General features: G+C 37.5%; 1 protein-coding gene across 1 annotated transcript in view; it reads right to left on the bottom strand.

The window, feature by feature from the left end:
- The window catches only part of LOC140160421 (uncharacterized), a 71,325-nt gene extending 48,313 nt beyond the window's left edge, over positions 1-23,012 (bottom strand). Inside the window, exons 1-17 of the mRNA XM_072183656.1 lie at positions 22,644-23,012; positions 21,562-21,768; positions 20,440-20,508; positions 18,521-18,551; positions 17,739-17,843; positions 15,322-15,464; positions 14,561-14,650; positions 12,285-12,368; positions 11,922-12,028; positions 10,561-10,680; positions 10,094-10,167; positions 7,965-8,056; positions 5,876-6,021; positions 5,487-5,530; positions 3,758-3,921; positions 2,770-2,936; positions 547-1,054 (exon numbers count right to left, since the gene is read on the bottom strand). Of these exons, the coding sequence (XP_072039757.1) occupies positions 547-1,054; positions 2,770-2,936; positions 3,758-3,921; positions 5,487-5,530; positions 5,876-6,021; positions 7,965-8,056; positions 10,094-10,167; positions 10,561-10,680; positions 11,922-12,028; positions 12,285-12,368; positions 14,561-14,650; positions 15,322-15,464; positions 17,739-17,843; positions 18,521-18,551; positions 20,440-20,508; positions 21,562-21,768; positions 22,644-22,997 (2,505 nt within the window). The 5' untranslated portion in view covers positions 22,998-23,012. The remainder of the gene's footprint in view (positions 1-546; positions 1,055-2,769; positions 2,937-3,757; positions 3,922-5,486; positions 5,531-5,875; positions 6,022-7,964; positions 8,057-10,093; positions 10,168-10,560; positions 10,681-11,921; positions 12,029-12,284; positions 12,369-14,560; positions 14,651-15,321; positions 15,465-17,738; positions 17,844-18,520; positions 18,552-20,439; positions 20,509-21,561; positions 21,769-22,643) is intronic.
- Between the last annotated feature and the right edge of the window lie 304 nt (positions 23,013-23,316).

Raw genomic sequence — 23,316 nt, 5'->3', positions numbered from 1 at the left:
GGCATAACTGAAATACTGATTATTGAGATAAAATTGCTAAAAACTGTGCTATGCCTCCATAAAAATGTACATCAAAACACCCAGTAATAAGAACATTTTATGTGAGGCATAATTTATGTGTTTTATGTTACCTGGCCTACATGATTATCTCAATGTCAACAAAACTGCCAGTTGTACCCATATGCTTTGCGACAGCAGTAAACTTCATGGAATTGAACAATTAATTCTAATGCCTATGACCTGTAATGTAGTAATTGCAACGATAATATGTGACACGATCAAGGGAAATGAGTCGGATGTCGCTAATATTGATTTTGAGATATTGGCAAAGAAAGTGTTAAAATTCTTTTGTTTTATATTGTTTTCAGCGATTAATAAATTGATGTAACTTTGCAAAGAAATGCCGTATCAACATGGGGTTTTCAGTTTCACAAAGCTCTAAATGTCCTCTTTAGAAACATGTGTCAAACTCATTTTGGACAGGGTCGACATGTGACTCATTCCCCTTGATCATATCACATATAACCACAAACCACAATGACATACCTCGGCCTCTTTTTCTAGTTGTCGAAATCTGTGTCTTGTTTCCTCCAAGAATGCCAAAGAATTATCAGCTGAAACCTCCCCATCATCAATAGCTGTTGCTTCAAACCTCTGCATAGGCGCAAATCCCCTAATGCTACTCTCATCAGCCAAGAGGCGGTTGGCACCAGTTGTGTCAAATCCTGTCATTGGCTGCGAGTCCTCCATACTATCTTCATCAGCCAATAGACGCTGCTGACTATGTGGCTGGTGCCGTGTACTCATTGTATCAAGCCGTTCCATTGGCTGTAAATTGTCCCGAGTGTCCTCCTCAGCCAATAGCCTGTGCTGACCAGTTTGCAGTTGGTGCTGCACACCTATTTCAGCCAATGCCATTGAGCCAAATGTTGTACGTTCATTGGACAGTAAGAGTTGAGGGTCAATGTGTGACTGGCGTAGAGCAGTGTCTATGTATTGGTCTTCAGGGTTCAGCTGGTCATGGACAGGTACATGGTCAGAGTGAGTGGGCGACCTTTGGCAAACACAAAAGCAAATGAAATCAAGTTTTACAGATTCACTGATTTACTGACTCAATACTTCCTTACCCAACCCCACTTCTACCTGCACCAAACCTACTCCCAACACCAATCACCAATACCTGTGCCCAATCTAAACCCCTTACCTTACCCCTACACTCTTAGAAAAAACTGTTCTAAGTAGAGCCTAAAATGGTTCTTGAGCTGTCCTGTACATGTTGAACCTTAATGGTTCTACAAAGAGGGTTCTACATACAGGACAGCCAAGAACCCTTTTTTTCTAAGAGTGTACCCTATTCTTAATTCCAACACCCTTTACATCCTCCATTCCCAGCTTTACACCTACTATTACCCTTCCACCACACTCTACCCACCACACCCCTACTGTTCAATCTCCTCTAACCCCACCACATGCTACCCCACCCAAACCCAATCCCCCCTCATACCCCAAACATACACTACAACACTGTACCCCACCCCTATCCAGGGGCAAAGCTACGGGCAAGGGGGCACATGGCCCTGGCACCATGTTGAAACCTACTAATTTTGGGTGGTCATGCATATATTCAGGGTGACCTCCAAACAGTGAAACTCCACACATTTTTGTGTGCATTTCAACAAAACTATTCATTATAAAAAACCTTTAATAAACACCAAAATTTACCTTATGACCAAATTAGTATTAATATTTGCGCAAATTTTCTCACAATTTTGTATTAAAAGAACTTTATAAACATTTACTAGGAAATAAGCAATTTATTTTCAACATATTTCTATATCATCTGGAGATCACTTGTCCCCAATTTATCAAATTTTTCACAACATTTTCACCAAAATAAGGACAATTAATGTGAATTCTCTGTGAGTTTGTGTGATCAAGGGTGTGTTGACACTCCATCATGCAAGTATAAGTACTAAGAAAAAAAAAAAGTGATCAATGTGAATTTCCTGTGTTTGTGTGAGTTATTTCGAGTCAACATGTTGGGTATTCAAATTAGAGTTTTAAGAGCATGTATCTCATCAATTTGTCTCCATAGACCTTTGTCTTTTTCAGGTTTTTTATTTGCGTGGTTAATTTCAAACTCAAATGATCATCTGACATCAGTCTGTATGATCACTGACCTCAACGGGCAGAATATTTATTTAATAATCACACAAGGCGGTACACAGCAACCTTCTTTCTTGCAAACTCTCTGCAATGCATCAGCAGATAGGCAAGGGCTGCTTGTTCTCTGTTGACAAGGGGCTATGAATAGCTATTTTCAAAGCCACCAAATATTTTTACTTTAGCAGATAAGCGAGGTCTGTGTGTTAATATTCTCTGTTGACACAGGTCAATCTTCAGTGAACAGCTCTTTTCAGAGCCATCGCCTGTTTACCTTTCTCTGTTGACAAGGCAGTCTTCAGTGAATGAGTCTTTTCAAAGCCACCAAAAACTCTTACATTCACTGTTCACAAGGGTCAGTCTACAGTGAGCAGCTCTTTTACAGAGCCATCCGTAGGCATGGGTACTTTGTCCTGAAGAGGTCAGAGCTACTCCTGACGAAAGCTTGACAGTTCTAAACTTGCTAAAAAGTTACTTATTACTAAAAGCTCACACAAATATATTTGACTCATAGGCTTTAAGGTGTAGTTGTTTACAGATGAAAATACAAGAAACCATGAAATTGCTCAGATCCCGATATATATAATATAATTCAATGGTAATTACCCAACAGCTCCACCGGCAGCTGGAACAGGACGACGATAGACCTCATTCTGTAGTGCTGTCTGTGTTTCCCTCAACACAGCCCTGAGATCTGATAACTGCTTGTTCATATCTGCCGTCTGTTTGGACTGCTCTTCAAGCTGCCGTCTCAACTCTAGTTTCTGTTCTTTCTGTAAGGGAATAAGCGATCAGACACGGATTACTGTCATCATCAAATCAGCTCTCATCATAAGTTAGTTAACCCCTGAGCACTACCTGCCGATCTAACATTGCCTCTGATTGGTCAATTACATGATATCTTCATTTTAATCACCAATCAGAATAGAGCTTTGCAAATAATTCAACCCAATTTTTTTGTGTGGTGAAATTATTATAACAATGTTGTTGATTGGTCCAATTGATAATGAAAACTTCTTTTTGGCCAATCGGCAGGTAGTTCTCATGGGGTTAACAACTAAAATCCTTGTCAAAAGTGTTGGGACACTGTCAACAGGGTAATGAAAATGAGGCCAGTCCCCAATCACATGTTGAATCATGCAATGTTGCTCACACATACCTAGTAATATACACTCAAATTTTGATTGGTGGGGAAGTGGATGGATTGGGAGGTAGGAAGGGTTTAGGCTTGATGCCAAAGAAAGTGGGTTTTCAGTAAGTTAAAAACAACAGAAATAGGCGACTTATGCATAGGTATCCCAGCAACTTTGGACAATTATTGTAGGTTTTGAGTGTCTAATATTCAGTGTCAAATTCAATGTTTCCAGATATTTAGTAAGATGTGATTCTCTTCATTCAGTGTCCAGTAGCGAGCAGTTTTTGATAGGATGCTTGGGTAGGATGAGCATCCTGTCAAAAACACCTTTTTTGATGTGTTCTCATAATTGGGCAAGTGGATGTAAGGGGTTTTGCAACAAAGCTCTTTATATATATTTTTACATTTGTTTCAAAAAGTGTTAGCCGGCTCTTATTAGTGGCTCCTATATATCTTCACCTCATCCTGCAGCTTGTTCTTCATTTGCACCTCCCTGTGTTCCATGAGTGTTTTCTCTTGCTGTGTCTGCTGTCTGGCTCTAGTCAAATCTCCCTGCAGAGTCAATAACTCTGGGTTTGGTCTGGACAGCTGCTCACCCATCTGTTTCAATAGCTCCTCATGCCCTGTCATCATGACAACAAATTATTTAAAGGGATGTAATCAGAGGGCCATTTCACTAAACTTTACGAAGCTTCGTAAGTCTCGAAATCGTTCGTAACTTACAACGAGTTGTAAGTTCCATTTCACTAAACTTACTTATGAATGGTACCCTTCGGTAGTAATAGGGATTTACAACAGGGACCCTTGGTTATTTGAGTTATGAAGGGTTAATGGTTTAGTGAAATGGACCCCTGATACACAGCCATATGTACTTGTATTTAAAATCTATATATGCATGTATGTTCAAAAAATTCTCACATCATCAAAGCAAGTACACATTTCAGGCTAGTGGTCCTTGTTGTATGACATTTAATGAACCTACATACCAGTAACTTTAAAATGATTGTTATAGGCCATGAAAAACAATTGTCAAAAAAAGTTCAAAAAATCAACAATTTGGCTATGAACCCCCCCAATATCGTAGAGAGCAACAAATTAAATGAGGTATCAAAATGCGAGGAGAAAACTGCGCTTTATATACATTAAATAAGTTTTTACTATATATTTCAGTCCCCGATATATCTGACCATCTATAATCGCTTCGATACTTTCTGGGGGTCCTCTCGCTATTCAAGGTCCGCCATTCAAGGTTCGCTATTCGAAGGTTCGCTTTTCGAATGTGTAATTTTACCATTCGCTATTCGAATGTAATTAAAGGTTCGCTATTCGAAAAACGGTTCTCTATTCAAGGTTCTCTATTCCGAAAATTCCCAAAACACAAACAGGTTCTCTATTCCGAGAACAGAAAGGTTCTCTATTCGAATATGAAAAAGGTTCTCTATTCGAATATTCAAATATGGGTTCTCTATTCGAAAACAATTAAAGGTTCTTTATTCGAAACAAGTCGCCGTGTTTCTACTCGAATATGAAAAAAAGTTCTATATTCGAATATGTTATATGCAGTGGAATTTGTAACATCATGGCTAACCGAAAAACTTGACTTGGTTTATTTAGGACCTTTTCCTCCATCATCAAACATATCATTCTGTCATGGCTAGCGCTAAAACTACAAAGGCCCCAGGGCCCATATGTGGTACAGTAATGGGTCATACCCCGTAGATTTATCCGTTGCCCATCTTGGCCCCAAAGGTCAAAGGTCACGGGTCCCAGATTTCGGAATGGAAAACCCTTTTTTCATATTCGGAATAGAGAACCTTTTTTTATTTTCGGAGTAGAGAACACGGTGGCTTATATCGGAATAAAGAACCTTCTTTCGTTTTCGGAATAGAGAACCCATTTTTTCATATTCGGAATAGAGAACCCTTTCTGTTTTCAGAATAGAGAACCTTCGTAATAGAGAACGTTTTTAATTTTCGGAATAGTGAACCTTCGGAATAGCGAACCTTCGGAATAGCGAAGTTCGCCCTTTCTGGGTTGAGTTTATATTGCACTCAATAGTAATCATCTTTAACTTTTACCTCGGCCAATATATTCTTGTATCACATTCAAAGCATTCAAAATTGTATAAACATTTGCATTCAGAACTGTCAAGGTTCTTTTATAAACCCAAAGAAAACTGCATACTTACTTGCTCTTTCCATCTTTTGTTCATTTGTAAACTCGGATAGGCGTCTGAAACAAAAAGGCAAAAAGGAATATTTAATATAAAAATATATACCAGGTTACTAGCTAGTAAATTCTATGTAAATCAAGGCAATGAGCAGTTAGGTTCAGGGGAATTTCAAGCTATTGCTCCATTAATATTTTCCAATTGAAATCCAAAACATCCCCTTAAGACATGACCTTAATCTTCCACATATGGAGTGTAAATTTCAAATGGGGTAACATGAATGGGTGACTCCATTTGAAATTTACATCCCCTGTGTGGGAGATTAAGGTCATGTCTTCTATAGGCAGTGTATGGATTTGATTTTAACTAGAACAGCCCATGTACTTGGTACTCATCATTGAACTTACAGTTTGGCATTCTCCAATTCTCTTCTTAACACAGCATTAGTCTCTTTCACAGTCTGGTAGTCAATCATATCTCGTACTTTCTCATTCAATACCTCGTTCCTCTTCTCTGATGCAACAGCGTCGTGTCTCATTTGTTGTAACAAAATCTAGTGCAAAAATAAATAAAAAATAAATAAACAATATTATTATTGCTTGCCATAATTCCTCACAAATATTTATTTTTGGCTGTCCACCCTATAGTAAAACTGACTGCAACTACATGTACACTAGCTGTCCATCATGTACGGCATTTTGTACATGGGACTGATAGTTTGATATCACCTCTGAAGGATGGAACATTCTCATAATTCATTTACTTTCTTCAAAGTGTACCAGCGGGAGAGTGGAAATTTATATTAAATCTATCAATATTACAAATTATAAAATTGTTGTTCACACTCTTTCGTCAAAACCCATCAGGTGACACTACTTGATTGGGATTGACCTTTGCCATGCTTGTTGGACAGACCAGACTTTTGTTGAGCAATTGTTTTCATAAACGAGACCTTTACCAAATTAATTAAGACATGATGAACTTGGCTAGATTCTGTCAGAATTGTTGCCTTCCCGCACTAACACACATGCATGTAATTGAAGTGGTTATATTGTAAATATGCAATATTTGGATCACAAACACTATCTTGTTCATACATAATTCTGTTAACAAGGTGACCCATTTTCACAGCTTAATTTTAGGACGGTTATTTTCATCCACACGTGTCATGATTACCTTTATAGGGATACCTGTAAAACTATACATATTTAGAAAGCTCTTGCCTTGAATAATTCAATTCTGGCATAGATTTTACTCTAGGATGTATCTCCTCATCAGTGGACCCATTTTTTTTGAGTGGTACACCTTCCTATGGAAAAATTACTGATATTTGTACTTGTAACTTCTTAACATTTGCCCCTATCAAGAATATAATGTAATTTTTGAATTCCTTGGAGCCAGAGCTTCAACAATTTGTATACTTTTAATACAGTGAGATGTTTAGTTTGTGCAAGGCAAATATTTAAATCCAAGAATGCGTAAATTTCTTGAATTTTGTCGTGTCACACAACAGGGTCCCAACTTATGACACATGGCCATAATGAAAGTGGGATATTTTGCCAGTGTTAAATTTTCTTGATGAATCTGCTCTGAACAGTTTTATGATTTCTTGTATTTGTGGCAAGAAATAGCTAATAATTAATGCCTAAAGTCCAAAACTATTTAAGTGGGCTTTTAAATTTACAGTTCTTAAATTGACAGCAAAAACCTTGTGACAATATCCCACTACACAGTATAACGCTCCTTTCGTACAAAGCTGTCGCTACTATTGTAGCATTTTGGAGGACATATTTTGCTAGTTCTATTGGAAAAGTGACTCTCCACTACATTGATAAGAGTTGCTAGCATTCCCATCAACTTGCAACCAATTAATCTCAAGGTAACTCAATGGCAAGTCAATCTGCGACTTTAGCCACAACTGCATCATCACTGCTAGTGTTTATTTAACCAATTTTAACCAGCGTTTGATCACCAGTAATGCATCTTCTAATTGCTGCAACAGCTACACTCCCACAGGCAATTGAATGAACACAATGAGCCATTTTTTGAAGAGATTCATCATGAATACAATACTCATAGTTTTTCAAAGTATATTCCAAGAAAAAACCATACAGTTTAGGCAATCCAGTCTGTTGTCTTTCTCATTAATTGTGTCTGCCAATAGATCCTGAGGGCGTCATCATCTTTTGATGATGTCATACATTGTACCATCCAACAAAGGATCGATTGGTAGACACCATTGAGAAAGGCAACAGACTGGATTGCCGAAACTGTATGGAAAACATGAGTTTTTTCTTGGAATTATACTATGAAAAACTTTGAAATTGAAACAATGTGCCATGTTAGACATATGCATAACTGCACATGTCTGTTGGGTCCTGTTACTTCTCTGTGAGCGCCTTGTTATGAATAAGTGGCAGGAATGCGGGTGGTCATCACACTGTGTTCATTCTTACGCCCATCATATGATATTCACATAATTATAAATGTCCTCACCTCCAGCTCATTCAACCTTTTCTGTTTGTCTTTGACATCTTCTTTCAATCCCTTGAGAGTCTCACTTTCTTCTTGCAGGTTCCTCTTTTCAGCTGAAAATAAAATTCATTTGTTTCGAAATAAAGATAAAGTACCTTTAAAGGTGAACCTCATTGAAAATAAAGTTATATATCAATGGAAAGCTTATGATGTCAGGAAGCAGAAAAGAATATTTTTATTTGCATAGCGTGCATCAGGCTAGACATAATCTCCATGCAAAGATTGGATATTGGCACCCCCTAAATTACAAAACGAAATCGTTCAAATTGGGCGCTTTCGTTGATGACGTCAGCCCAGGGACACACAGTTACTTCCGGGTTTGATTGTAAACACAATGTCCGTGTATTACTGTGGCATGCATCGGGCCAATGCACAAATTCAGTCATTGTCAACTTACTTTACATGAAAACTATCTTCAATAAAATAAGAATAACATGAAGGAAATATCATGATCAAATTAAGAATGAAGTTCCTGAGTAAAGTGTGTGGATTTAAAATGGGAAAAGTGCTGGCGGGGTGATTTGGGATAGGCCAAGCCATCCACGATATGCATAGGGAATATTAGAGTAAAGCACGAAGAGAAAACATTCACCTAAGAACAGGAATGAAAACAGATTACAAAAAATAACTGCTAGTGCTACCAGTACAGATCGTCACACCAAGTTGAGATGAACTTATCACAATGAGAAAATGAAGGAATAGAATAAGGTACATGTACAGGATTTTTTAATTATTTCTTAGCTTTACAACCAGTCATGGCCGGCCATGTATGATAGGCGAACTCATATAGATACATACGGGATGAGCTCAGTGACTGCACTGAGTCTCACTACGCCGAGTGTTCAGTATCCGCGACTGTACTGAACTTGCAGACAAAATGACCGATTTGATATTCACATTCTGATATTTCCAACTTATTGCTACTTCATCAGCAACATTTATTCCTGTAAATGTTCCAAATATAAGGGAACGATTGATCAAATCTGCTGAAACACCCCATGAAACACGGAGGACGAAGCCCGAAGCTTAGTCGCTGTGTTTGTGCATATCCGTCCCTGCAATTCAGCACCAATTTACGCATCGTGTTCGGTAATCCATAAAACATGAATGTTTCACTTTTTCAGTACCGTACACTGATTGTACTATCATTAAAGAATCATGACACAAGTGACAATATTTTAATTTTATTCAGATTTCAGAATTCCATCAAATAACGGCATACTAAGCCTAAATTGTATTTATTTTATAATAAAGTATCTGCCCGAGTATCTGTTTCTTTCAATCGCGATTGTGTGGAAAGAATGTATTACCGCAATACGCTAAATATGAAAACCTTTTATGGGCTGGATTTGATGAAATCGGTTTTTATTAATTTTTAATTACTGCAAGACGATATTTTTTAAATCAGACATTTTAAAATGAATCAAGAATATATAGGGAATGTCACAAACAACTATTTAATTTGTTATTCGATCATGTTTATTCAGTCCATGACATGAACGGTAACAGCATTTGCGCATGGGATTGATCCCAGCGCGAAATTCAAACTCAATTACCCAGTTATACCCAGCCAGTTATGACTGATTTTGTCAAAAATGTACGGAAAATTTATGTGTTGACAATAATTCTATTATTTTAATATATATAGAAGGAACCAGCAATTTGAAGATTCCTCTAATTTCAAGCTTTATTGTGAAAATCAGACTTGCCGGGCAGCTTGCAAAAGTACAGGAAGCAAGTCTTGTTTACATGTTTCCGAGTAGGATCACGTGACTGCGAACCCTGAGCTTACGTCACGAGCATTCCCAAGGTCATAGACGATTTGCTTTTTGGGCGCCTTAAAAAAGACCAAAAATTCAATCATTTTTTTAATTTTTCAGCTTTATTAGCCATCAAAAAAATCGGAAAAAATAATTTTTAATATCCTGACATCATAAGCTTTCCATTGATATATAACTTTATTTTCAATGAGGTTCACCTTTAAAAAACTGAGTTTTCAATCCCAACAGAATATTTAAGGTTATGGGTTTAGCCCATCATGAATGAGTTGAGATAATATTTACAAATAGAATATTTCAACTTCAATTTACCTCTAAGTTTTGAGTCCTTTTCGTCCAATTCACGTAACCGATCACTGTACTTGGCTTGCACTTCTAATTCAAATCTGGAACGATAATCATAATGAAATTTCAATTGATTTGGACAAACTTGTTGGGCTCTTTTATTTAGAATGTCATCAAACTGTTTCATATGCAACTGTTCTCAAATTCATTCATTCATGTTTTAAAGCAAAGTGCGGCAAAACTTTTGAAAAGCTGTTGATACATGCATGCAGTGTCAATTAATTTGAATTACCACACAGTCCTACCAGGGTCTTAGCCAGAAATTGAGGTTTGCCTGTCATTTGAATAAAAATGCCTGTCCTAATTTGACCTTTGAAACATTTACCATACTTCTACAGCCCATTGGGGGTTTAAAGAGTAAATAAGTCAATGGAGACTTAAAAAGACGGCTTAGTTCCTTCTATGGTATATCCTTCACTGGGCAAACTACTTACTGGCGTGTTTGTTCCTTGAATCGTTTGTCGTACGTATCTTGTATGTTACCCACAGCTGTCTCGCGCACCTTGAGATTTTCCTCCATGGTCTTACAGCGTTCCTCCTCAAACTTGGCTGCCCTATTATTGCAAAAAATGCAAAGACAAAGAGGTAGAACATAAACAATTACCTCATCATGTTGACATGTAACTTGGAATCATTTTTGGACATGTTGCAAAACAAAATTTGCCTTTACTTTGTTTCCGCTTGAGTTTGGTAGTGACACGAGTGCACATTTATTTGACGGGAACACTTGTGGTATACAAAAAACACTGATGTCACTTCCAACCTAAAGGTGAAACAAGTAAAGAAGCTAGTAAATAGTAGGCTTGCTGTAGTTCCTTTTTTCTTTGGCAACATGTCGCCAAAACTTGGAATCCACCATTGAATCTTTGTCAACAAACAAGTGAAAAATATTGTCTTTAAAGCTTCCGAATTTAGCACTCAATGCGTTTATTCATACATCCATGACAGCCAATGATGACGAATGGTAGGCCTATATGCGTCCCAGTGTAAAATATATTAATTTGCTTCCCTTTGTATAGCATCATTTTGACGAGATTGTAAAGCTCTTGGTTGGTACTTTTTACTAGTAGCTATATACTAGTCGTGCATAATTTATTATTGATAAATAATATAGTAAATAGTGATGTCTATTTGTTGATGGATTGAACTAAAGGATTAGATATAAGCTGCTGAAAAAAATTCACAACCCCAGTTTATCACACCATATGTGCGACCAAATCAAATTGCTTGTTAGATGATATATGCATACACCGGCGCGGAGGATATTGATATTCATCAATATGTGACCTAGTGATGGATTACGCAGCACAATGACTTCTGTGTGTGCCTAATACATGTATATGCCCCAGAACAGTTCAAGCCAGCGCAACTACTATACGATGTATTTGTACATAGCATGATTTTGTGCTGTTGGAATTGGTCATTAGCAGCAAGTCCGTATGAGCTTGTTCAAAGTTTTGAAGGGTAAAATGTTATTTTGTAAAGTGCGGAGTTGAAAATGACGGTCATGAATTCAATTCATAATTTGCATCAAGTACATGTCGGGCATTGTGAAAAATCTCAATTTTGCTTTGGACCTCGGAATATCAGATTTTGTTCCAAAGGCATAATGTTTAGATTTTTCACAATTCCCTCCAAACAACTGATGCATAGTCATTTACCTCCAAATAATATTTTCTGAATCAGAATAACTTAGTGCTGAATATATCTGAGTACATTTTTTGTATAAGCCAAATTTTCAGGATTGCTTGATTGTAAATCACATGATTTTTTTTGTCAGTGATGACATCATTACCTTGCATTGACATCAGCTTCTCTCTTGAGTTCTGTTTCTCTCTGGCGCAGAACTTGAAGCTCTTCCAGTAGGCTCTGACGCTGGGTGTATGTTTCACGTTCAACATGCTGGTGTACACAAAAATTAATAGCACAAATCGTTTCTGAGAAACTATCCGCCACTGTATGTCAATATACAAAAAACGGAATAATGCACCTGGGCGATAGGGTTAACAACTCCCCCCCCCATTGCTTTGATGTAGTTTACTGCTAAAAGGCTCCAAGTTGTGGAAACTGGGTGTATTGAGTGTATCATTGAGATTTGGGTTACTTTGATAGCTCTTTAATGACCACACTTCTGCAGCCTAGCACTGAATATACCTACCTCTCGTTCTTTCTGTAACCTCTCCATAGCACTCCTTTCTCTCTCCTGCAATGCCTCAGACTTGGCTCTATACGTTTGCTCCATCTACACAAAAAAGTACACCAAATAAAATCCTAAGATAAAATAACCGTATTTTTACACTGCATAAGAACTGACTGACACAAAAGTTTGTGTTCGCCATTGCTTTTCACCTGAAAATTGTGTAGGTTCCTCCTGTTTCCTGCAAATTGCCTTGTAATTGCCCTGCCTGCAATGCTATGGTAAACGTAATTCTGGCACATTGGTTTGTCATGTTGGAAACCAAAATAATGTATCTCTGGCATTTATTTGAAACAAGGCCAAAATCGAATGATAATTTGTTTCTTTGAGCTAGAGCGTTACAAAGGCTTGCTCATATTTTAGCGCTTAGTGTTTGTTATCCGCAAAACGCTGTAGACACAGAATGCAAACATTGGTCATATGATGGAAGAATCCGGAGAGTCACTATTTTACCATCATAAGCAGCGCTGTACCATGCAAAAACTGATTGAGCCAATGGCTCCTAACTTTATAAATTTAGACTCCAAAATTTTGCTCCTAAGTAGGCCCAAAACTGAGTTGAACAATCAAAACTTTCGACCTATCCTATATTGACTGCACCCATGTACACACGCACATTTAATTACACAATACTGTATGACCGGGGCTTCCCTGTCACAGTAGCTTGGCGTAGAGCCACATGCGTTCAATATTCATAGCTGCTGTACTCTACTACATACTCCATACACAGCATCAAGACGTCATGGTAAATGGATTCATAGCCATACACTCATACTATTTAACGCTACGCTACGTATCAGTACATGTTTTGCATTTGCATGGGTCACCCTTTGACATGTGAGGTACATTCTAGTGATTAATATGCATATTCATAGCTGTACATTCTGACTATTGACAGCTAAGTTGCATACATGTTTTGCGCTTGCAGGGCTCACCCTATTGTTTTGTACATTCTTGTGATTGAATGCTGTGTACTTGTACCGTATTTTGTTTATCATGGCAATGTGCAGATGTTGTAATATAGCGGTGAACATCACAATGATGAATGATGGCACTGAAAAGACTGGATTTAATAAAAAAGATGATGGTTATTTATTCATAACCTCATTAATAAATGCGATGCGTGCGATCCAATCATATTTTATTATTTACGAAAACACGAACGCAAATCGAGGTCATTTTATATCTCAAAATTGACCATATTGTGCGTCCAACAAACTGCGCACGCGCTGGCTGTCGTATTTGGATTTTCGCGCTACCATATTTGCACAGATTCTGATACGCACTTTTGTTATTTTTGGTCGTCTTGTTTTAGCCTGATCGATTTTGGGAAAGGAAAGATGTAAAAATTGTTTATTTTTACAAACTTTTGAGGAAAATTTTGTGTTATTTTGTAAAGTCAAAAGATAAAAGTGATGGTTATGAATGAGGTTAATAACTTTGCATCGGTAATATATAGGGCATTGTGAAAATCTAAACATTTTGCTTTGGACCTCGGAATATCTGGGATATTCCTCGGTTCCAAAGGCAAAATGTTTAGATTTTTCACAATGCCTCCAAATAACCGATGTGCAGTTATTAACCTCTAAGCAGTCAAGTTACGTCAATCGTTAAGGCGTTGGACTATGGTGCGAGATGTTGCGGGTTCGAACCCTGGCGGTGCCAATTACGATCTCGTGGAAAATTCCCTTGGACAAGGAACTTACTGCTAATTGTCTCGTTGTAACCCGTGACGAAACTCGGGAGCTGATCCTGGTTGCGAAGGTTATTTGTGGAATGTCTAGGGTGTGCGCTCTTGAAGCAGCAAAGTCCCTGAATTGTTGTTAAATGGTTTATGGAATGAAGTGGGGCTGTAGAGGTCAGCGACAACCTGTAAAGTGTGCTGTGGCTTGTGGATCAACGTCTAGGCGTTGTGCCTGTGCGTAGCGCACTATAAATCACTGCGCTTTTTTTCTTCTTTTTTTTTATAATTAGTTAGGTTGTTTAAACTGGCATATTAGCAGCCTTTCAAGTTATAACTTTTGTTTACTGTGGGGCAGGAGTCCTGGCTATTTACGGGTTAAAAGTTTGGTTGTCATTTGCACCAGGGATTGAAGGTTTTGTCACATCAGAAATAATCTAGTCGCCAATGGTCGACTAAAATGGTCGCACAGTACAGCACTGCTCATAAGGGCGACACACAAAACCACGGTGCTGCCAGATTTCTTTGGACCTAATCTATAAAAATTGGGCCTTACCTCTCTCCTGGCTCTGGCTATTTCTTTCCTGCATTTCTCACGTTCTTCTAATTCCACTCTTTTCAGTTCACTTTCCTTGAATCGAGATATCTGAATTGGAAGAAAGAAAAATCAAATTGACAAAGGGCTTATTTCAGCACATAAAAATGAGCTATTATCATAATAACAAATTTTACAAATTAGACCCCCCAAAAAGTAGCTGTACATGTAGTTTCTAACCATGTCCTACCTATCCTAGATTATCCAAAGTCAATCTGCCTATCTATTGAAGAGCTACAGAATCCTGGCGGAAAGAGGTACAGGGGGATTTTGCAAAAACAGTACTGGGTACATGCCTCATATACAAAGCTGAGGCATACAAACTGCACACATCAGTCTTTTTGCGATCAAGCAAAATCAGTCGGAACTCGGCAATTACATTTTCAGTTTCTTATAGGAAAGTAAAAAACATTTACAAAGCTGGATTTTGCAGAAAACCCCATTGAAATTGAACAGCCAGTTCCAAAGATAAGAGCAATCAAAGAATTTTCAAAACATGGGGAAACAAAAGGAAATACTTCCTTTGTATGGCTATATCTCAAATCCATATTTCAGAGTTCCGGCTGATTTTGCTTGATCGCATCACATATGAAATATTTAATTAAACCACAATGTCAGTAAGCACCTTAAGATGGGAGACGTGGTCTGTGAATGCAGAGGAGTCTGTGAATTTACAACACCATCAAATTGATATTCTTAAGTGTGTAACCAAATGGTCATACCTCCATATTGGTTTCCATTTTAAACCTGGCCTCAATCTGCCTTTGTAGTGATGTGAGTTTGTCTTGCATTATTCCGTACTGACCAAGATTTTCTTCTTCTGCTTTGCTGCTGTAAAGTATATCCACAGATTTCAATTTGCTCTCTGAAAGAAGATGGATCACAAAATGAATAGTACGACAAAACTGTTTATTTTTCCTCCTTTTTCATAACTTTCATTAGGAAAGCCCCATTAACAAGTCTCATCTCCCACAGAGGAGAGGGTGGACAAAGTCCATGGGCCCAAGGGTTCAGGGGCCCCAAGCAAAAAAGTGAAAATTAAATCAGAGCTGATAATGGAGAGCAGGCCCGGATTTACCATTGGGCCAGATGGGCCCGGGTCCAGCAAGTTTTGGCCTGACCCAGGACCCCCATAAGGTAAATCCCGCCCTGGTTAAAAGGGCCCGTACTGCTTGTCCATGGCCCCTGATGCTCTTGGTATGCCCCTGTACAAGTGGATCACTCCCCATCAAATGGAGTTGTTTTGTGGGATGGATCCCACTGCCAATCTCAGGCCAAAAAATAAATTGTGAAATTTTCATGAAAATTTTGGATCTGGAGCCGAGCGGTTGTTTTTCCTCTTCGTATATACTACTTCAACCATTTTACGCCTTCATTGAGAGGTCAATATGTTTTCTAAATAATAACGATAGCTACCCAGCAAAATCAAACATGTTTTTAAAACATTATAAACATGTTTTAGTTATGGTCAAAATGTTTTAATAATAATATCAGCTTATCTCACAGCAACTGAAAGGACTATCCCATTATGCTTAGCAGTACCATAATAGAACTGCACTTAGTTGCCATAGCAAATGTACACAAAATCCCTCACTTCAACTTTCAATTACTCACCTAATCAGGGGTGATTAGACTTTTGTTTGAAAAAATATCACCCCAAAATAATATGAATATATGTGACACGATCAAGGGAAATGAGTAGGATGTCGCTAATATTGATTTTGAGATATTGGCAAAGAAAGTGCTAAAATTCTTTTGTTTTATATTGTTTTCAGCGATTGATAAATTGATGTAACTTCACAAAGAAAAGTCGTATCAACATGGGGTTTCCAGTTTCTGAAAGCGCTAAATGTACTCTTTAGAAACATGTGTAAAACTCATTTTCGACAAGGACCGACATTTGACTCATTCCCCTTGATCATGTCACATATAGCTATATCAATATTTCAGCAGGTCTTGCTAATTTTTTGTATACATTTGCTATGGAGCAAGCAGAAACCCTGCAATGCATGGATGGGATACTGCACGGGTTACATAAAGGGCATGAAAACGTTTTAAAATGTTTTGAACAACACTACAACATTTTAAAAATGTTATCAAAATCTTATTGGAAAATAGTTTTTGGCAAACATTTTTGTAAAATATAACCCCATATGTAAATGTTTTCAATCAAATAAACTCCTCAAAAAAAGCACCGGTGGGGGTCGAGGGGACGAAGCCCCCCGAAGCCAGATGGTTTCTGCACATTTAGCACCACAGGAAAGGCCATTTCAGAGGGTAAAAAGAACATTTCAAAGCTCCTGGCTTGTTCTACACTCTTTTAATAAAAAGTGCTTCCTTCTTCCAGAAAACATGCTTTAAAGTTTCGAGTTTCCTATAGATACTTTTATGCACAAGAGACACTTGTCTTTTGGCTTTATCCCAATATGGCTGATGTTGATATATGTGAAGCAGAAAAATAAAGCAATAATTAACCATTTGTGCTTGGCATCCACTGCCTGCCCCACCCCACCCCACCAACCGGCACCCCATCCTGGGCCTTGATGGTCAGTGTGCTTTTAGTTTCAGGACGACCAACATTTTAGTAGATATAGCACCCCAAAAGAGACCATTTTTGACATTAAAACCTGTTTTAGAAAAAAAAAAAAAAATGCTTCCTTCATCCTAAAAAAGTGGTTTTAAATGTTCAGATTCCTATACTTTTGTACATGAGACACATTCTTCAAAGTTTTTTTTTGCCTAATAACAAGGCTTACATGGCTGAAATTGATATATATAATACGCAATATAAAAACAATGATTTGTATCCATTTTGAAATCATTGGCAGAGTATGACATGAACACAAACTATCACTTTGCATATTAAAAACACAAACAATATGTTTTGTAGGTCAACCATGAATGATCCTAACATTTAGTTCTTGGTCCAGGGACCGGGCCAGAGACACTCCAAAAAAAAAAAAAAAAAAAAAAAAAAAAAAAAAATCTGGAGCATGTAAAAGAATCCGGAAATCCGGATAAATCCGGAAGTGTGACATCTCTGCAAACTTTTTTTGAGGAGTTCATTTTATGTTTGCTGGGTAGATTACTTTTAAAATTGAAAGTACAAAACAAGATCAAATGATCACATCAATCATACCTAGTGATTTCAAGTGTGGAGGGTTCTCATCAACCTGTATGCCTTTTTCTTCAGATCCTCCATGATGACTTCTGGCAACCTCACACAAAATCTGCCATAGCAAACCTGAAATTAAACAAGCAAGTTTTAGTCAGGCTTGATCAATCGGAATTGTTGATTTTAAATTGTACACAAGAGACTATTAGACAGATAATGGTACATAAGGTGTCCACCAGTCTTTTGCACGGGCAATGTCAAAAGTGGGCAGGTGGAAAAATCATCAACCTTCCATAAGACTGGCAGAAAATCCCCAATGAGATGTATATAGTATATGGAAAGAAAATTTATTTTGATTTATTTCAACCTTTACTATTCAGATCCTTTTAATTTAAACGAATATTAATATTATAGGTCTATTAAAATAGGGTCTTTGACTGCATGATCCTGATCAAATTTGCCTTCTAAGTGCAATGGATCTTATTCAATTGGGGAAAGTTGTCAGATATGCATGTGCTAGCAACTTGCAAGTGATTTTAGTTGCTTGTAAGATATGAATTAAAATGTTTTTGTTTTATTTTTTTGAAGCAACAGTGCATGTCATGTATATTATATAGTTATGCATCAAATGGAGACAAAATGGAGTTATGCAGGCCTGCCAAATTCGGTATACATTGAATCAAATTGCATGTGATTGATCATGACACATGATCGATAATTGATTTTGGATAGGCAATTTTTGGATCCTGGCTAACACCCTGATGGTACACACAGCTTTCCTGCACAGGCATATTTCATATATTTACCTTTTGATTGTTGAGATGAGAGCTTAACAATCTGAAGAAAGAAATGGTAAAAAAAAAAAAATGTATTAAAGATTTTTAAAAGTTTAAGGGATCTGGAATGAGCATTTTGAGCATTTCGACAGTATTTTTTGTGGGACATGAGAGCACATCAGACATATCGAATTGCATTCTGATTACTGAAGAATGTCTTTCTGATATCAAATAATTTTAATTTTTGAAATTCACGATATATACAAATTTTATATTTTTCACATTTTTGATATATAAACAGTCCTCGAAGTAAATTTTATAAATCTAATGACATATTCTTAAAGTGTATGTAGCTGGGAGGAAAAGCCGACGATCAAATGAAAATTTTGACCTTTCATATTGAAGATATGGATTTTTCCCCAAAGAGACCTAATTTTTTTTTTGTGTTTTGGGGAAAAATCCATATCTTCAATACTTTAAAGGTCAAAATTTTCAATTGATTAACGGCTTTTCATCCCACCTACATACACTTTAAGTATAAATCATCAGATTTATCAAGTTTACTTCGAGTACTGTTAAATGTCAAAAAATCAAAATTATTTGATATCTGTCAGAAGGTACAGCTTGCTTGTATCCCTGCAGCACTATAATAATACTACATCAGTTCAGGTAGAGGACTATTTATATAGACATACATGTACATTGTACATGCAGCATTCCATTGAGTCCCTGCATGCATTCATAGGCTACTTGCAAACCAAGTGGATACAACATGATTTCATTCCACAGCTATATGTGATGCGATCAAGCAAAATCAGTCGAAACTCGGAAATATTGATTTTCAGATATAGCCAGACAAAGGAAATATTTCTTTTTGTTTCCTCTTGTTTTGGAAACTCTTTAATTGCTCATATCTTTGGAACCGGATGTTTAATTTCAATGGGGTTTTCTGCAAAATGCAGCTTTGTAAATGTTTTTTACTATCCTATAAGAAACTGAAAATCTAATATTTCCGAGTTCCGACTGATTTTGCTTGATCGCATCACATATTAGGAACTTGGCTATTAGTGACCTGTCAATCAGCATATGTGACACAGGGTCTTAGCTAGAAATTGAGGGTTGCCCGTCATTTGAATAAAATTGTCTGACCGAATTTGACCTTCACAACATTTACCAGATGTCTATAGCCCATTGGAGTTGAAAGAGTTCAAATATGTGCTGATATGGCCTTGTTCTACAAATCTGGTCTACTAAAAAGGTCAATTAGCTTCTCAACACATACAATTTCTAATGGCATCTGTCAAAGGCATTAAGTTTGCCCGTCCCAGGAGCAAACTCCCCGTCTCAGATGATGGCCAGACGGGTGGCTAGCTAAGACACTGATGTGACACGATCAAGGGAAATAAGTCGGATGTCACTGATTTTGAGATATTAGCAAAGAAAGTGTTAAAATTTGTTTGTTTTATATTGATTTCAGCGATTGAAAAATTGACATTACTTTGCAAAGAAAAGTTGTATCAACATGGGGTTTTCAGTTTCTGAAAGTTCTATATGTCCTAGAAACTCATTTTCGACCAGGGTTGACATACGACTCATTCCTCTTGATCACGTCACATATACTATGTACTATACTCTGATCAGCTTGTAATACATTGTAGGGGGGACTCATGACATCGTGGATTGATATAGAATGGCTTACACATGGCTGGGCGCAGCATCTACTGAAAGTTGAAACTACGCTTTGGGTGTTGTGTGACTGACACACACTTTTGTGAATTTACTGGGGCATAACTTGGGACTAAATTGACTCGCGCAGTAATAAAAACCGAATAATTCTGGCATGTTACAAGCTGATCATAGTATATCATAAAATATGTAAAATTTAATAAAACTGATAATCTAATTTATAATTATGATTTATAATTTATAATATCATTTGTACAACTTACCAACTTTTTGCCTAACTTGGAATCTGGATGAATTTTGAGCAGATCAAGAAGGTCATGAAGTGTAAACAGCTGAAAATATACAAATATCAGTGGAGCAGGGCATGAGGGATATTAAATATAGTATATCATTAGTGTAGTTATTACAGGGATGTAAGTAGGCCTGAAGAAAAAATCCTGAAAATCTGGAAAAAGCCCGTGAATTTGGGCTAAAAAGCCCCAAAACGAGCTGATAATAAATAAAAGTGCGGAAATTTGGACAAAAAAAATCCTGAATTCAGGATTAATCCTACAAACTTACATCCCTGTTATTAGTTTATTAGTCTCTCTTAGTGTCATCCTGACAGCATTGGCATACCATCTGGGACTCACCCTGGTGCAACTCAAAATAGCATATAATGCATCCCAAACTTGCAAAGTGAATACTGTAATTCCCCATCAATTTTCCAGCCAAAATAGATCAAATTTCCCCGGTATCTTGTGTAAGTACATGTATAAAGCTTACCACGGTCCACACACGATCGGTAATTGCCATAAATGACATCGCAAACCCAGAAGTGAATCAGAAATCATTGATCATAAGTTCACTGTTCGTCACTTCTGCCTAATTTTTAAGCTTACAGGTAACATCTTTTTTGGTAATTATTGTTGGAAAAATTACGTCAAATAAATATCCCTTTTTAGTTTTGGAAAATACAATGCCCATGGGGCGTTTAATAGAGGAAATATGGTATTGTCTTGTTTGACGATGAGTGACACAAATGAGTACAGCTTCATCCATTCATTTTACCCCGTGGAAATTCAAAGAAAGCTCATACCAATTTGTTGTAAGTGATGGGGAGTGAACAAAAATATGCAAACTGGGTTTGTGGTTTAGGTCATAGGTTGATGTTTGAAAAAAGCATGTGTGCACTGTTTAAAGATAGGTGACCCAAGTGACAGCTTCATCTCATCCACCCATTTATTTATCAATTTATCCAGTGACAATTCGGGTCTCCCCGTCAGTCCGAAACGCCGTCAGTCTGACAGGGTGTACCCGATCGACAATGTAGGTTGAGTGTCTTTTTATGGCTTTTGCTTTAAGTGTTGGAATACTTTCTGAGCGCAATATATAAAAATAAATACCTTGTCTTTATCACTTTCACTTTCAGGTAGGAAGACAGCCAATGAGTAATCATATCCGCACTGTTTGAGGTGATCTGCTACCAGGCTATTGGCTGCACGGTGAAGCAATGAAGCGCCCTCTAGCAGGCTTTCTTGGTTTTCATTATGACGCGGACCACTCAAGGCACTCCGCTGCAGTTCTGATACCAATTTAGTTCTCAACTGAGACTACAAGGGAAGAGAACATACATTGTGTTAAAAGTTAAACAGATACATTTTGATGGATATAAAGTTTAAATTTATAATCAATGTAAAATGTGCATACATTCAAAAAAGCTTAAATAATCTATAAAAAAATAATCTATAATGAAGGATCTAACATGTTCATCTATAAACCCCAATATGTGTGCACATTCATAAACTGTAATGAATATTGGGCTATACCAGTTGAAGTCCATATACACCCCCTATGGTAATCATGGTCTTAATCTCCCATATAGGGGGGGCATATATTTCAAATGCAGTCACCCATTCATCAGGTAATCCCATTTGAAATTGTCTACCATAAGAGGTAAACATCTACCAAAAAGTAATTACACCCTTTATTATGAATTAATTATGCATTAAAATTTAACAAACTCAAATTTAGCAAAAGGAAAAAGTTTTGTTTTGCAAATTTTGATGCCTCATTTGTCTTAACAGCCCAAATTTGTTGCCCTTTGAATGAAAAAGATGTCTATTCAAAAGCCGTACCTAAACCCACTGAAAATCTTGCTTTTGTTGCTAGAGTGCCTAGTCATCACTGGTCACCTCAGGTCATCCTTGACCAGTCATGTCAGGTGAGAATGAATTTTGGTACTGACTTGAGTAGCTTTTTAGTGCAACTTTTGAAAATGAATCTTTTTCATTCAAGGAGTCACCATGGCTACAGATTTTGAGCTATCCTGGCAAATGAGGTATCAAAATTAACATGTTTTGTTTTTGCTATTTCATTTGATGTATATATTTTGAGTTTTATCTCGTAATAGGGGGGGGGGGGCTAATAACTTTTTGGTAGGTGTTTATATGGATTTCAACTTGAATAGCCCATTTTATATCCTTACCTTGAGCGAGTCCACCAGCCCTCTCTCTTTAAAGGAATGATATAGCCTCGCCTTAAACTCCTCTGCACTCAGACCAGGTGATGATATCCTATGTGCAGCACCACCTAGCTTGCCCATTTGTGGTGAGGGAGACGATGGCGAAGACATTTCATAGCTAGGTACAGCATAGTGTCTGGCCGATATCGATGAGGATGTTGAGGTGCGGCTATACGCAGCACGTTTTCTACCCGATACTGACGATGCTGATGAAGATGTCCTATGGCTAGATGTAGCATGATTCCGTCTACTTGATGACGAGGATATAGATGATGATGAGGAGGAAACTGAGTCTCCATCAGCCATTGTGATTACCATCAGAGATTACCCCTCAAAAAAAAAAAAAAAAAAGCATTTAAGTCAAAAACACTATAAAGGGACAATACCTTTAATTACCAGTGTGCAGCTTCCCCCAGCTTGACGGGGAATCCCTCATGGGCGCTTATAAGCAGTGCACATCAGCCTTTGCAGCTTGGCTAGGGAAGGCTGTTCACTGGTAAATAGTAGGGCTGTCGTCGGCAAGATTTTGGCTTGGCGACATGTCGGGAAAAAGTCAATCCCGACGTCGACACGTTGTCGATAAAGACAACAAATCAGATCAACCAAATTGACCGACTGCCAAAACACTGTATATGTA

This window comes from Amphiura filiformis, chromosome 9, assembly GCF_039555335.1.
Source record: "Amphiura filiformis chromosome 9, Afil_fr2py, whole genome shotgun sequence".
In the NCBI taxonomy this organism is placed as follows: Eukaryota; Metazoa; Echinodermata; class Ophiuroidea; order Amphilepidida; family Amphiuridae; genus Amphiura; species Amphiura filiformis.
Note: the sequence above shows the minus strand (reverse complement) of the source record. Positions and strands in the feature narration are given on the sequence as shown.